Source organism: Octopus sinensis, linkage group LG22 (genome assembly GCF_006345805.1).
Source record: "Octopus sinensis linkage group LG22, ASM634580v1, whole genome shotgun sequence".
In the NCBI taxonomy this organism is placed as follows: Eukaryota; Metazoa; Mollusca; class Cephalopoda; order Octopoda; family Octopodidae; genus Octopus; species Octopus sinensis.
Genome location: NC_043018.1, coordinates 15,632,370 through 15,647,202, shown reverse-complemented (window position 1 = coordinate 15,647,202; position 14,833 = coordinate 15,632,370). Strand labels below are relative to the sequence as shown.

The 14,833-nt window shown below is 35.7% G+C and overlaps 1 protein-coding gene across 1 annotated transcript in view; it reads right to left on the bottom strand.

Annotated features, from left to right (window-relative positions):
• The window catches only part of LOC115223143, a 142,835-nt gene that overhangs the window by 70,185 nt on the left and 57,817 nt on the right, over nt 1-14,833 (bottom strand). Inside the window, exons 40-53 of the mRNA XM_029793566.2 lie at nt 13,096-13,188; nt 11,521-11,943; nt 10,001-10,077; nt 9,666-9,729; nt 8,842-9,054; nt 6,964-7,063; nt 6,547-6,655; nt 5,147-5,307; nt 4,117-4,226; nt 3,323-3,466; nt 2,538-2,721; nt 1,556-1,740; nt 1,051-1,260; nt 586-700 (exon numbers count right to left, since the gene is read on the bottom strand). Of these exons, the coding sequence (XP_029649426.2) occupies nt 586-700; nt 1,051-1,260; nt 1,556-1,740; nt 2,538-2,721; nt 3,323-3,466; nt 4,117-4,226; nt 5,147-5,307; nt 6,547-6,655; nt 6,964-7,063; nt 8,842-9,054; nt 9,666-9,729; nt 10,001-10,077; nt 11,521-11,943; nt 13,096-13,188 (2,188 nt within the window). The remainder of the gene's footprint in view (nt 1-585; nt 701-1,050; nt 1,261-1,555; nt 1,741-2,537; nt 2,722-3,322; nt 3,467-4,116; nt 4,227-5,146; nt 5,308-6,546; nt 6,656-6,963; nt 7,064-8,841; nt 9,055-9,665; nt 9,730-10,000; nt 10,078-11,520; nt 11,944-13,095; nt 13,189-14,833) is intronic.

The window sequence follows — 14,833 nt, the reverse complement described above, 5'->3', positions numbered from 1 at the left end:
CTATTTCTCAGGGCTCAAATATATCAAGAATTAATTATATTGAGAATATTTTACTAAATAGCTATTTAGTAAAATGAAAATTTACATTATTGTTATATTTCGGGATGGTCATTTTATTTATTTAGTTATTTTAATTTTTTTTTTTTTGCCAAATAAACACATGCACTATAAATTTGTCCTTCACTTGTTTATTATTGTTTTTTTTTTATTTTATGTCCTTTTATGTCCTGGAAATCTTTTGTCACAGATCTGTGAATAATTTGGTGACTCTTTCCATCCACGGTCTAAGCAGAGAGCAGGAGGATACACATGGACAGAAGGGTTGCTGAAGAGGTCACAGATGAGTGACAAAAGATTTCTGGGCAATGGACATAAGATAGAATAAGAACAGTTAATAAATGAGTGAGGAATGAATATATGGTGTGTGTTTATTTGGCAAAATAAATAAATAAATAATGACCATCCCAAAATATAACAATATTTGTTTCAAAACACGGTTTCACATCAGGGATCTTGCAACATAAATTCATAAGGATTTACATTGTTTCTCATTCAATAAAATTAAATAGTTTAAACATTTATTACCATCAATGGGTTGCCATGAATTTTTGGAGACTAAAACATTACAAGTCAATAAAGCATTCTTTGGATTTATAGCCAAGTTTTCGTAACATTCATTGTTAATTCTGCAGATGTCAGTCTGAAAGAAAGAATGAGTACATTTGGTTATAAATAAAATATTTTCCATTTCCTAGAAGTTAAGCATCTTTTTCACATAAAGGGGACATAACTTGATGTGCTTTAGTTTTCCACTCATACCACACAGCCTCATCCAATCTCATCCAATATGGCGCTGGCTGTTTGTGCTGCTACATATTTGTTTGGTGTTTTCATTCTTCATCCGTTTTAGTCATGGAACAACAGCCATGTCAGGAGAAGCGTCTTTGAACATTTTTACCCAATTGTGTTGTCGCCAGGACTTATTATTTTACGGCCCTCAATAAGTGGTAAGAACAAACGTTTAAAAGTGAATTGTCAATGTACACTTACCCTTGAGGAACATTGCTTTTCAGTACATTTTTCACAAAGTGAATTAAATGTGACTACCACAAAGCTATTGGACCAGGTGGTGTTGTCGTTGCTTACAGAAACTTCAAAGACTTTAGCTGATGGTATTTGACATTCAACTTGTTCTTCAGATGAATAAACAGCTTTCATGAAAATATAGTTTCCTGTAGCTACAAATTTGTCAGCACCCTTCTGTTAACGAAAAAGAAAAAAGAGATAAATTAATAAAGTGACTATCATTAAGTTAATTAAATAAATACATTAGCAACTTTAATAACTAAAATGAAATAACAAAATATAGAATTATCTAAATAATATAATCCTTTATAAAATATTATTTCAAAGCAGAAAAAAGTAAAATTGCATAAAAATATAATTTAAAAAATGCAATTAGTTAAAAAATAATTTTTAAATTATTACATAAAAATGACACAAGAAACACCAATAACAACATAAAAAAAGCATAAAAAACTTAATGAATATTTACAGTCATCTCTTGTAGTTTGCACATCAAGGTTTCAGAGTCAGTGAATCCTGTACCAGTAATTATTACGATTTGAATCTTCGTCAGTCGGAGATCAATGAGGACAGTGTCCTGAATAAGTTTTGGTGGTTCAGTCTTCTTCAATGAACAATCAGCTCCATCAAACTCTTCCGAACACTGACAGATACCTGGAAAGGAGAAAGAAATAGCTTGAACTTAACATTCACGACACTTTTTTTGACTTTCTATGACACATCTACTTGGGAAATAACAAAATTGACAGCCACTTGAGAAATGGCTAAATTGACAGTTGGAATTTACAGAAAGACAAAAGATGAAGACAGGTGTATATAAACAGCAAACAGGTGAGTTAGTTTAATGCTTGGGAAGGTTGGTTTTAGGAGTGGCTGTGTGGTAAGTAACTTCCTTACAAACCACATGGTTCCAGTTTCTCTCCAAGACTGTTTTGCTTCTTGTTTTGATTCTTCAGACAAAGTGAATAAGGGATGTATTTATCCAATAATCTCTTCTTTTTTTTTTAAAGATGGTACAGTGTGATTTGAGGAAGACTTGGTTGCTATTTCTTGCAAGACAAGTATCCACTCAGACGTTTATCCCTTATTGACTTGCATGGTACAAATATCTAGACTCCTGATGAAGATGATGATCAGAGGTTCAATTCTTTATTGAATTATAATGTAATGTGTAAGTTGAGTGATATAGTGTGCCCTTCAGCAAGACACTTAACTTTTTCATTACCTCATTTGACTCAGCTGAAAATGGGAATTAGTGACAGGTGTGAGGTGGGGTTGAACTCAATGACCAATTGGTGCCCCATTCAGAGTGGGAGAGTCATGTGACAATTAGTGACTTAAGTATCATGGAAATGGAGATAAACTCTTAAACTAATAGGTCTGTCAGCTTGAGACGGAATCATCTCAATACAAATATAATGGAACAGGTTTAATACATATAAATAACCAACCATCTAAACATTTTCCTTGTTTGTTGCAGTCATTGAGACAGAGTCCTTTGGTGAAATTTGTTGGCAGTTTCACATCTCCTTCTTCTGTTTTCTCCCAGAGTTCAGCATCCGTTTTGATGGTTATCATCGTTGTTTCCTTCAGAGTCAACAATGCTGTTGTTCTCCAAACTAAATCACCCGTTAGCTACAAGAAGAAAAGAAATTTGATAATAATAATAATAATAATAGTAATAATCCTTTTTACTAAAGTTACAAGGCCTGAAATTTAGTGGAAGGGGTCTAGGTGATTACACTGATCCCAGTATTTCACTGGTAGTTAATTTACTCTGAAAGGACGAAAGGTTAAGTTGACCTCATCACAATTTGAATAATAATAATAATTTGACCCAGGAATAGTCAAGAAGGAAGGCAAAACAATAAACATATAGAAACTGTGGAAATTGAAGAAAGTACTCAAAACCTGAGGACTCAATACCTAGAACCTAGATCACAAATAGTTCAACAAGGCTGCTTGAAACCAGTGTGGGGATTTATACTAACCATGGAACCTATTTAGAGCAAAATAGATACTGGAATTGAAAGCTGAGGAATGTGTATTAAGTGGTCCTGGTTTTACTGTGCATAGGGAACAAATGGGATTGTTACGGATGGAACTCATTTAATCAGAGGTCTAACTCAATCAGAGGCATTAATCAACAAAAAAGACATCATCATACAATAAGCTAATTGCTAAGAAAATTAATTAAGTAACACACACACAAAATATGATGTGGAAAGCTACTTACATGTAAATCTGATGTACAAGATTCTATGAAATTCTGTATAGAGATAGATGGTAATTTCTGAATGGATTTAGCAACCTCAGTGATAATAATAAATTCTTGACAGTAGGTCCTGGCTTGTTCTAAAGTGATGTTGCTGAACACATCCTGACAAAAAAAAAAAAAGAAAAAGAAAAACCATAAGTAGGGATTGCATATGGATAGACTTGATTAAGTTTTTGGAAGAAAACATATTTTTTTAGAAATAGGATAATTTCAAAAAATAATGAACAAAAAATATAATTATCAAGTTATACTTGTGTGTCAGTTTTGGGCAAAACCAGTTAGAGTTGTTGTAGTTATTACACACACACACACACACACATACACACGCACACACACACATGCACACACACACACACACACACAGAGTTGTTTTATTATTATTATTTTTAATTATCCCATCACAAGTAGATGCAGCTTTTATGTTCAATCCTTTGTTCTTTTAAAAAAATGTTTTCCTCCAAACATGCACACATCGAAATTGATAGGAGTGTCCATCATTACAAGAGAAATCATGATTATTATCATTGCAAAATAATTTTTTAATTAAAATGAAATAAAAGGAATTAGGAAAAAAAAAAGTGATAAAATCTTCTTTCTCTTTTACTGTTTCATTTGTGCATTCAATAGCAGTGTGGTGAGAGAGATGGTTTTTTTTCTATTTTCTTCTACTTTGAACGTTTCGACTGGGAAATCAGCCAGAGAAGAACACACCAATTCCAGAAATCTTGTATGTTATATTGAGGAGGACTTACCCCAGAAACGTATGTCTCGTTGTATTCAAAAGTTGTTTGTGGTTGGAGCTTCTCGCATTTCTTGGGTTCTTCGGCATGTTTAATCAAAGACGATGTCAAGTCTTTGACACCTACAATTTCAAAATTAAAGAAGAAAAATAATTTTTCGTAGTTTTATATAATGATGTAACAGAGATTTAAACTTGATCCTATTTCGTTTTGGCAATTTTCAGTGGATGGAAAGCCAAGTCAAATGTGAATTGATTTGAATTCAAAACATAAAGTGTTGCAACTAAATACCACCAGGTATCTAATTGAGCCCTATTTGATTCTGCCAATTCATCTCCACTTTAAAGTCCCATCATAAAACAGAAATATTGTTATGTTTATTTATGTTTTCCAGTTTCAGCTCTTGAGCTGTGGCCATGCTGGGGCACCGCCATTAGATATTTTACATTACAATATTAGTATATAAACACTGATAAGACAATTAATCTATCTTCCATGACCACCCCATCATTTCTTGTCTTCGATAACTATGTAGACATTTCTTCATTAAAATGACAAAGATCACCCCCTAAAAAGTTGACTTTACAGATAACTATACCAAATTATATATTCGTTTCGCAAGATTCTTGATGTGGATTCTTCATGTGAATTCATGTGTTGAAACAGATATTGTATTTGGGGATGGTCATGTTACCAGTTTAGCCAATGAAAACACACACACTATGCATTTGGTGTTCACTTGCTTCAGCTTTATTTTATATTGATTGTATTTTGGCCAGAGCACTTTCATCACACTTCTGTGACCTCGTTAGGGGTCCTTTGTTTTCTTTCATTTTTGTGTCTCTCCTTACTAACGATTTGCCATTTTGTATTCCTGTTGCATGTGTTTTTATTTCGCATGCGTATATCCCTGTGTGTGTCTATGTTTAGTAAGTGTATGTGTGTGTGGGAATGTCTATGGTACCTGCATTATCACTATACCAAATTACTTTATCAGCAGCAAAATTGTGTTTATGGGTGAAAGTTGGTAATTTTCATTTACCTTTAGACTTTCGTTTTGAAAAGTCTCCACAGTTAACAACATCCATATTTGCGCCACACACTGATTCCTCACTCTCAACACAATGACAGTAAACTTCCTGCGACATAGTTTGGTTAGCTTCTGGGCAATATCCATTAAACAAAGTGTTTTCCTTTTTAACCCTACAATAATAAAACAATAAATCATATTTCCTTTCACAATACAAATAATTACACAAGAACTGCAATTGATAGTTAATTAAGATAATATTGATCACTGAAGGCAGTTCTCTATAAATATATAACTCTTTCAACGTTCCTGTATTTAATGTAAATATATTGATTTCTAATGTTGCTTTGTTGTTTATCTTTTTATTGTCTTATTTTTTTTTATTTATTGGTAATCACTTTGATTAAATTGTTTTGATGAAATAGTTTCTTCTTTTATGGTTTAGTGGTTGTAAGTTAAGGGTCAGCGGTGTCATATCCTGTTAGCCTAGAAATGTTATTCTTTGTATTTGTTAAATCACACATGCACACATGCACACGAGTAACTTGTTCGCTTTTACAAATATAAAAGAAAACAGTTCCTGCCTAAAGATTGCAGTAGTGTGAAACTTGAAGTACAAGGAAAACAAACTCATTCTCTCTCTCTCTCTCTCTCTCTCTCTATATATATATATATATATATATATATATATATATATATATCTTTTTTTTTTTACTTGTTTCAGTCATTTGACTGTGGCCATGCTGGAGCACCGCCTTTAATCGAGCAACTCGACCCCGGGACTTATTCTTTTGTAAGCCCAGTACTTATTCTATCGGTCTCTTTTGCCATACCACTAAGTAACGGGGACAAACACAGACACACAAACACACACACACATATATATATATATATACATATATACGATGGGCTTCCTTCAGTTTCCGTCTACCAAATCCACTCACAAGGCTTTGGTCGGCCCAAGGCTATAGTGAAAGACACTTGCCCAAGGTGCCACGCAGTGGGACTGAACCCGGAACCATGTAGTTGGTAAACAAGCTACTTACCACACAGCCACTCCTGCGCCTATATATATATATATTTTATATACACACATGCACACACACACACAATGAATGAATGAATACATGCTATGCATACAAACATGAAAACATATTAAGCTCAGAGTAGTACAAAATTTGAGGACTTGAGAGAGAGAGAAAGAAAGATAAAAAGATAGATAGATAGATAGATAGATAGATAGATAGATAGATAGATAGATAGATAGATAGATAGAGAGAGAGAGAGAGAGAGAGAGAGATAGATAGATAGATAGATAGATAGATAGATAGAGAGAGAGAGAGAGAGAGAAAGAGAGAGAGAGAGAGAGAGATAGATAGATAGATAGATAGATAGATAGATAGATAACTCACCTCCAACTCAAAGAGAATGGTTTGGGGCGTTTAGACTTGCTGAGATAAATGGTTCCATTTGGGAAGCGAAGATCATTGCTTTTGTTGTTATCATAAACTCCACATAAACCTAACAGTAAACAACGAAACATTTATGGAAATGTTAACAAAATTTTCTTTTTCAGAAATGTAAACAAGTTTTTATGTATTAAAGCATCTGAGATAAGAAGATGCTTTCGTTAAATTAATCTTTTTTTCAATGTGTTTTTTTTCCAAATAATATTTTACTTATATATGTGTATGTGTGTGTGTGTGTGTGTTTGCATGTGTGTGTGCATGGTTGCGGGCGTGTGTGTGTGTGTGTATGTGTGTTTTAATCTTTTGATATATTTCTGCTGAGTGAGATTTGTTCAATGTCAAGTCTGGTTCTATCCTTACCTTCTGTATGATTGAAATCCGTTGCACTGGCTTTGTAAATTACATTCACAAATTTATTGTGAGAAGTGACAGTAACAACTCCTCCTGTTGGCAAATATACCTGGATAAATAAAAATAAACATAGCTTATAGGCGAGCATGCATAACATATTGTACTATGGTGTGTTAGTGTACAGATTGTGACTGACAACCTGACATAACTCATGTTTATTATAAATGCATTTATGGTGAACAATAGTAGAATTGGTCACAGGCTTCCAACCTGCTAATTGTGGTTTTGCTGATTTCCAATGGTGTTAGTGCCTACAACTTGATGTGGAACAAATAGTTGATAGTACTCTTTTACTTGTTTAAGTTATTTGACTGTGGCCATGCTGGAGCACCACCTTTAGTTGAGCAAATCGACCCCAGAACTTATTCTTGGTAAGCCTAGTACTTATTCTGTCAGTCTCTTTTTGCTGAACTGCTAAGTTATGGGGATGCAAACACACCAGCATCGGTTGTCAAGTGATGTTGGGGGGACAAACAGACACACAAACATACACACACATACATATATATATACATATATATGACGGACTTCATTCAGTTTCCATCTACCAAATCCACTCACAAGGCTTTGGTTGGCCTGAGGCTATTATAGTAGAAGACACTTGCCCAAGGTGTCACACAGTGGGACTGAACCTGGAACCATGTGGGTGGTAAGTAAGCTACTCACCACACAGCCACTCCTGCACCTGAGTTCATTTGCAAAGTGACACTGTTGTTGCTGATGGTTACATCATTCACTAGGGGTACATACAGTCACAGGCACAGCTGTAGGCATGAATGAGTAATTAAGAAGGTTGTTTTGCAGTAATAGAGCTTGGGGCTTGATTCTCTTGCATGACACGTTGGGTAAGTGCGTTCCATTTTGGCTCCAGGTTGATCAATACTTTGGTTGTAAATTTTAGCAGAGAGAAACTGTACAGAAACTCAGTGCTTGTATATGTGTGTGTGTGTGTATAATGTTGCACCTGTACAGGTAATGTTGGTCTGATGGAGGGAGTGAGCTTATGTGTACAAAAACTTGTTTGGTAAGAAATGTTGAACTTTCATGTCGTCTAAAGGTGGAAGATTCCGTCATATATATATATATGGCTTCCATGCCGGTGGCATGTAAAAAGCACCATCTGAATCGTGGCCGAAGCCAGTGCCGCCTCGACTGGCTTCCGTGCCGGTGGCACGTAAAATGCACCGTGGCCGATGCCAGCCTCGCCTGGCACCTGTACAGGTGGCACGTAAAAAGCACCCACTACACTCACGGAGTGGTTGGTGTTAGGAAGGGCATCCAGCTGTAGAAACACTGCCAGATAAGACTGGAGCCTGGTGCAGCCTTCTGGCTTCCCAGATCCCCGATCGAACCGTCCAACCCATGCTAGCATGGAGAACGGACATTAAACGATGATGATGATGATGATGATGATATATATATAATAGGAATAGCACCCAGTACAGTCTGTAAAGTAGTTGGCACAAGAAAGGCATCCAGCCAAAGAAATTATGCCAAGGCTGACAGTAACAAATTGTCCAACCCATGCCAGTATGGAAAAATGGATGTTAAATTATGATGATGAATTGATGTGTGTGTGTGAGTATATGTGTATATGTATGCATGTATGTGTGCTTGTTTCTGTGTTTGATACATCTTTATATTTCAAACAGTTATAATCTAACCCTCTGTGTATTATCAAAAAAAAAAAAAAAAAAATCAAGGGACTTGTGCAAGCTATTGACCTCATAAGTGAACTTCTAAATCGAACAACCAGTATCTCGTTTTTTTTTCAATCTCACATAAAAAAATTCAAACAAATGAAACATTAAATGAAACGCAACTCACTGAATATTTCTTGCCACCCTGCTGGCTGATAACTCTTGTTCCTGGTGTGAGTTTCCCATTGAGGAAAAGTTGAAGGGAGATCTGTTTCTTGGATGATTTCTTGTCTGATTTTGGCCCGCATCTATCTATCAAGATCACATCGTCTCCACTTAGTACAGCAACAGCACAGTTACATGATGCTACACCCCAACATGAACGGTAGAATGTATGGACCTGAATTGTAAAAGACGAAATATTTTATTAAGTTCTAATCATTTCCAGATCATACACTGTCCATGTTTTACAATTGATATTGAATATAATCAGTAGTATGGGAACTTGGGACGATGTGGTTGGGAAGCAAACTTCTTAACCATATACCTACCCATGACTGACATAATGATGCTACTGAAACAGAAGATGTTATGATAAGCATACTTATCATGACAATATATGATAAAGATGATATCAAATAAAAAGACTCCGCCGGTTACGACGACGAGGGTCCCAGCTGATACGATCAATGGAACAGCTTGCTCGTGAAATTAACGTGCAAATGGCTGAGCATTCCACAGACACGTGTACCCTTAACGTAGTTCTCGGGAATAATCAGCGTGACACAGAGAGTGACAAGGCTGACCCTTTGAAGTACAAGTACAACTCATTTTTGCCAGCTGAGTGGACTGGAGCAACGTGAAATAAAGTGTCTTGCTCAAGGACACAACGCGTCGCCGGGAATCGAACTCACAACCTTACGATCATGAGCCGAATGCCCTAACCACTAAGCCACGCGCCCTCACTGATATCAAATACAAACATAACAACAACTATTATTTATATCTTACCGCAAATGGTTGTGTTGTGTGACGGAAGAGGACGAATTCACCTTCAAAGAAATTGTTGTAGTAGCTAGAGGGAAAGAAAACAAACAACATCGATTAACCAAAACAGAAAATGTATTTCTTCACACACACACACACACACACACATATATATATATATATATATATGCTAGTTTATTTTTTTAATTGGTACCAGCACTAGTGATGATTAACTTACAACATACAAGCTTAAGGGTCTAATGTGGCCCCTACAAATGAAGGTGAATAAGAGAGAGAGAGTGAGCGAAATATAATCTTCAATCTTAACAAAATACATTGTTTTATTATATTGAACTTACGTTCCATCAAATGTTGTCATGTGTGGGTCATTTAGTGACTGGCAGAGAGCTGTCTTATCCTGATCCATGATTTTAACCTGAAAATAAGAAAAAAATATTGATATGCATAAGTTGAAGTGGAGGCATTCATTGATGTTCTGTTTCTTTCTTTCATATATTTTTTGATATTACAATCAGAAGCCACAGCCCTGTTAGTTACAGGCTTTCAATGGACCCAATCGCTGGTACTCTGTTTCTTTGATGTGAGAATCACAATCAAGGGAGTATCTACAACTCAATGTAAAACAAATATATTCAGTGACTTTGTAAAGGGCTGGTTTTGGGGTTTTACCGTCCATGTTTACCTCACTTGCAGATATCAATCGGCAAAATGTATGCGCATACACTCATACCCAAGCATGCACACACACATTACATTTGATAAATTAATCCCATCGTAACTCTTGAGGAACTAGCAGAGAAGCTTAGGTTTGGTCATTCAACCATTCATTGACATCAGAAAAGTCAGCAAAATGGATTCCTCACAAACTTTCTTAGTCTAATTGCACACAGTGAGTGAATGTGTGCTCTTCTTTGCTGCCATATCTCATGAATGAACCATTTTTGGACTGAATAGTAACTGGTGATAAGAAATGGACTCTCTATAAAAATTTCAAGTGCCGAAGACAGTGGGTAGGGAAAGGAGAAACACCAGCACCCCAGGCTAAAGAAGGTTTTCACCCATGTAAGGTGTTGTTATTTGTTTGGTGGGATATGAGATGTTTAGTCCACTTTGAACTTTTAAACCCAAACCAAACAATAACAAAGGAGATCTACTGTGAGCAGTTTGAGTGGCTTAAGAAAAACGACCAGATTTGGTTTCATGATAAAAGGTGTTCTTCCTTCAGGATAATGCTCAGCCACATACAGTGAGGATGACATTCCCAAGGCCTGAAGCAGTTTCAATGGGTAACGATACCCCACCCACCTTATACGTTGGACATTGCCTCCATCTGATTATCATTTATTCTGCAGTCTTCAAAATCATTTGGACGGAAAAAATATGAATTCTGTAGACAAAGTCAAAACAGTACTGGAGGAGCATTTTTTGTCATGGAGTTGTGAATTTTGGAAGAGGGGCCTTGCAATTCTACCAGATAGATGGAAGAACATTATAGAAAATGAAGGAGGGTATATTTTAGATTAAAAAAGGACTTTGTTTATCTTAGATTTGAAAAATAAAAGAAGTTTTTTTAAAAAAACGCATTATTTATGGGATGACCTAATAATTAATTAATTAAGCTTTGTTTCATTTCTGAAGATTATGTTAATTAGTGTGAAATATTCTAGTCTTATCAACAACAATTCAGATATATTTAGACATTTAAAGTCTAGATAGACCCTTACCCACTGCATGTAGATGTCAGAAAAGTTTTGGAAGGGACACAGAATTCAATGTATCACAAGTCCCTACTGTAAGGTATAAGGGAATTGTATATTGTCAAAATAAAAGCACTTTTATTAAGTGAAAATTTACTCACCTTAACCTTATCAAGAATTATTTTAGAGGACCAATTCTGGGATGAAAATATGGCATCGATTTGGACACTGCGTTGCTGAGTTTTATCAATAACACCATCAATGGTTGCTTTAATGAATATTAAAGTCTCAACCTTCCAGGACATTTTATTTGTGTTGTAGACGGCTCCACAGGACTCTGTTGGGTTGCTGTCGTTAGAAGAGCTGAGGTGTGGATTTGAAATAAATACAGCTTGAACAATATTTTCATTGTTTGGACACTTGATCTCTTTCGATTTTGAATTTCGAAGGAAGGCCTTGATGTATACTTGACATCCTTCATCTCGGTACATTAATGGACAGAAGAGACGTGGTGGAACTAAACTCTGGATATGAATGGGTTCTGATTTTGAACCTTCCTTTAATTTGATGTCTTTGGTTAACACCTAGAAAAGAGAGAGAGAGAGAGACAATGTAGAAAAATAGATTTATGAAATCAATATTAAATCTATGTAAAATATCTTGTGTATTGACCACAATTACAATTTATCATCATCATCATTTAATGTCCATTGTCCATGCTGGCATGGGCTGGACAGTTTGACCAGGGCTGGTGATCTGGAAGGCTGCACCAGGCTCCAGTCTGATTTGGCATGGTTTCCTATGGCTAACACCAACTGCTCTGAGAGTGGCAACAATAATTAGTTAGCAATTAATCTTCAACTCATTATATTTATAAGGAAGACAAAAGTTAGCAACTTCTTCTATTGTGAAAAGGACACTGGAATTCATTCCAATTAGCAGAACAAAGCAAAATGAGTTGAAGGAGTATTTTGTTACTTAGTAGCTGGGTAATTAAAGTCTGAACGAGTCGGTATCATTGGACAGTCATGATCCTTCCACCTTCTCTTCACTGTTGCAGCATATCTGCTGACCCATTGTTACTTTTGATGATGTAGTTGAATCAACTCAATTTCTTACTCAGTAAATTAAGGGCTAAATAATTAAGTATCCTCCAGAAACATTTACCTTTAATGTCATCTGGTTCTATCAGCTATACAATAAGGTTGGACAGGAGCAATCCATCCAGTTGTATTCCATCAACTAACTTCGACTCTTAGGACTTGTATTGACCCAAGTCAGAGAGGGGAAATAGTAGCTTAAGGTGTCACAGGTTGAAATCAAACTAGGATCCACTATGTCATTAAATGTTGGTTAAAAAAACCTAGATGGATAAATTCCTTTCTAGACAAACTACATCAATTTCATTTCAATTCCTGGACCAGGCAGTGTGTTGTGTTCTTGAGCAGAACACATCATCTTTCATTGCTCTGCGATCACTTTGACACTTCACATGTGGTACACCGTGCACCTGTTCAGACAACATCAATTTGATGGTGGGAATGAGCTAATATATGGCACATGTATTTCATCGCTATAAACAAATCCTTTGTGCAGGTTGTTTTGCTAAAGCTGAATGCTCCTACATCGTCTTTGATGGGAGACTCTGTCATAGATAAACTTATTTAAAAAGCACAAATCTTGTACAAGAGCTACCCAGGGTTTTCTGGTCAAAATAATAATTTGTTCATGCTTACCTTGATTACGAAACTGATAACATTGCTTTGTTTTGTTGTTTCTTTGGCCTTCGTACAGTCATCTTTAGAACATGGTGCCACCATACAGTACAACTAAATAAATAAATAAAGCAAATAAAGGGAAAAAAAAGTTTGTCATTATTTTGCCTAACTTTTGTAGCCAAAACGTTATAATAAAAATATCTGTATGTGAGTGAAAGACATCCAGTCTTTGATTAGAGAATTCTCATCATCATCTTCATCATCATCATCATCATTTAGCGTCCGTTTTCCATGCTAGCATGGGTCGGACGGTTTAACTGGGGTCTGTGAAGCCAGAAGGCTTCATCAGGCCCAGTCAGATTTGGCAGTGTTTCTACGGCTGGATGCCCTTCCTAACGCCAACCACTCCATGAGTGTAGTGGGTGCTTTTTACGTGCCACCTGCACAGGTGCCAGACAGAACTGGCAAACGGCCACGAACGGATGGTGTTTTACGTGCCATCGGCACGGGGGCCAGGCGAGGCTGGCAACGGACACAAACGGATGGTGCTTTTACGTGCTACCGGCACGGGGCCAGGTGAGGCTGGCAACGGACACGAGCGGATGGTGCTTTTACGTGCCAACAGCATGGGGCCAGGCGAGGCTGGCAAGGGACACGAACGATGTAAATTCCAAATTGATGTCTGTCTCATTGCAAAACCTGAGATCTTGTGCTTGCTTGTTTCTCGACTGTTTGGTTTTGTAGATGAGAGTCATAGTGGTGTGGTGCAAGCCGTTACTGACTTCCAATTTCAGCATGAGCATTACTGACAGCTATTGTTTTTAGCATCTAGGATCAGATCAGTGATGGTGTGTGTGTGTGTGTGTGTGTGTGTGTGTGTGTGTGTATGTACGTATACATCTACTAAGTCTATAAAGAATTATCAGAATGACTTGGTCTGTGAGTGTGCATTACATCAGGGACATAACTTTTGAAAACACACACACACACACACACACATACATACATACATACATACAAACACACACATTTGAGTCCATTTGGTATTATTTCTCTTAAAGGGTTCATAGTTTTGTTGCACAAATGCAATAAGTCACTGACAACAATTCCATTGAGACACTGGAATTATGTGCGTGCATACATACATATATATATATACAAGTGTATGTATATAGGTAGGGATGTGCGTGTATGCACGTGTGTGTGTGTAATACACACGTGTATATTTATATATATATATGTATATATAAATATATATATATATATATATATATTAATTAGAGAAAAAGCACTATTATGCAATTCAAACAATGATAGACATAAACCAAATCATAAATAAAAAATAAAATATTTTTAAAACATATAACTAGATCACAAAATGTACAAAAATGAATAAGCAATATATAATAAGTAAAAGACTCTAATTATATATAATATTGTGAAATTTTATGTAATACTAAATTGAATTTTTCCCTGTAGGTTTGGAGTTATACTCCCTAATATTATTATTATTATTATTATCATATATATATATATATATAATATATATATATATATATATGTATACTAGAATCAAGTTAATTAACTTATGCTATTACTCTACAAGCACTAAAATTGTATTGAAAGAAATGGCTATTAATTAATAAATATGGAATTGGAAAGACATGTTCATACTTAAAAATCCTATTTTCCCCACACAATGAGGGACACTCAGATTTTTCATAATCTGACAAAATTCTGACATTAAGACTTGAAT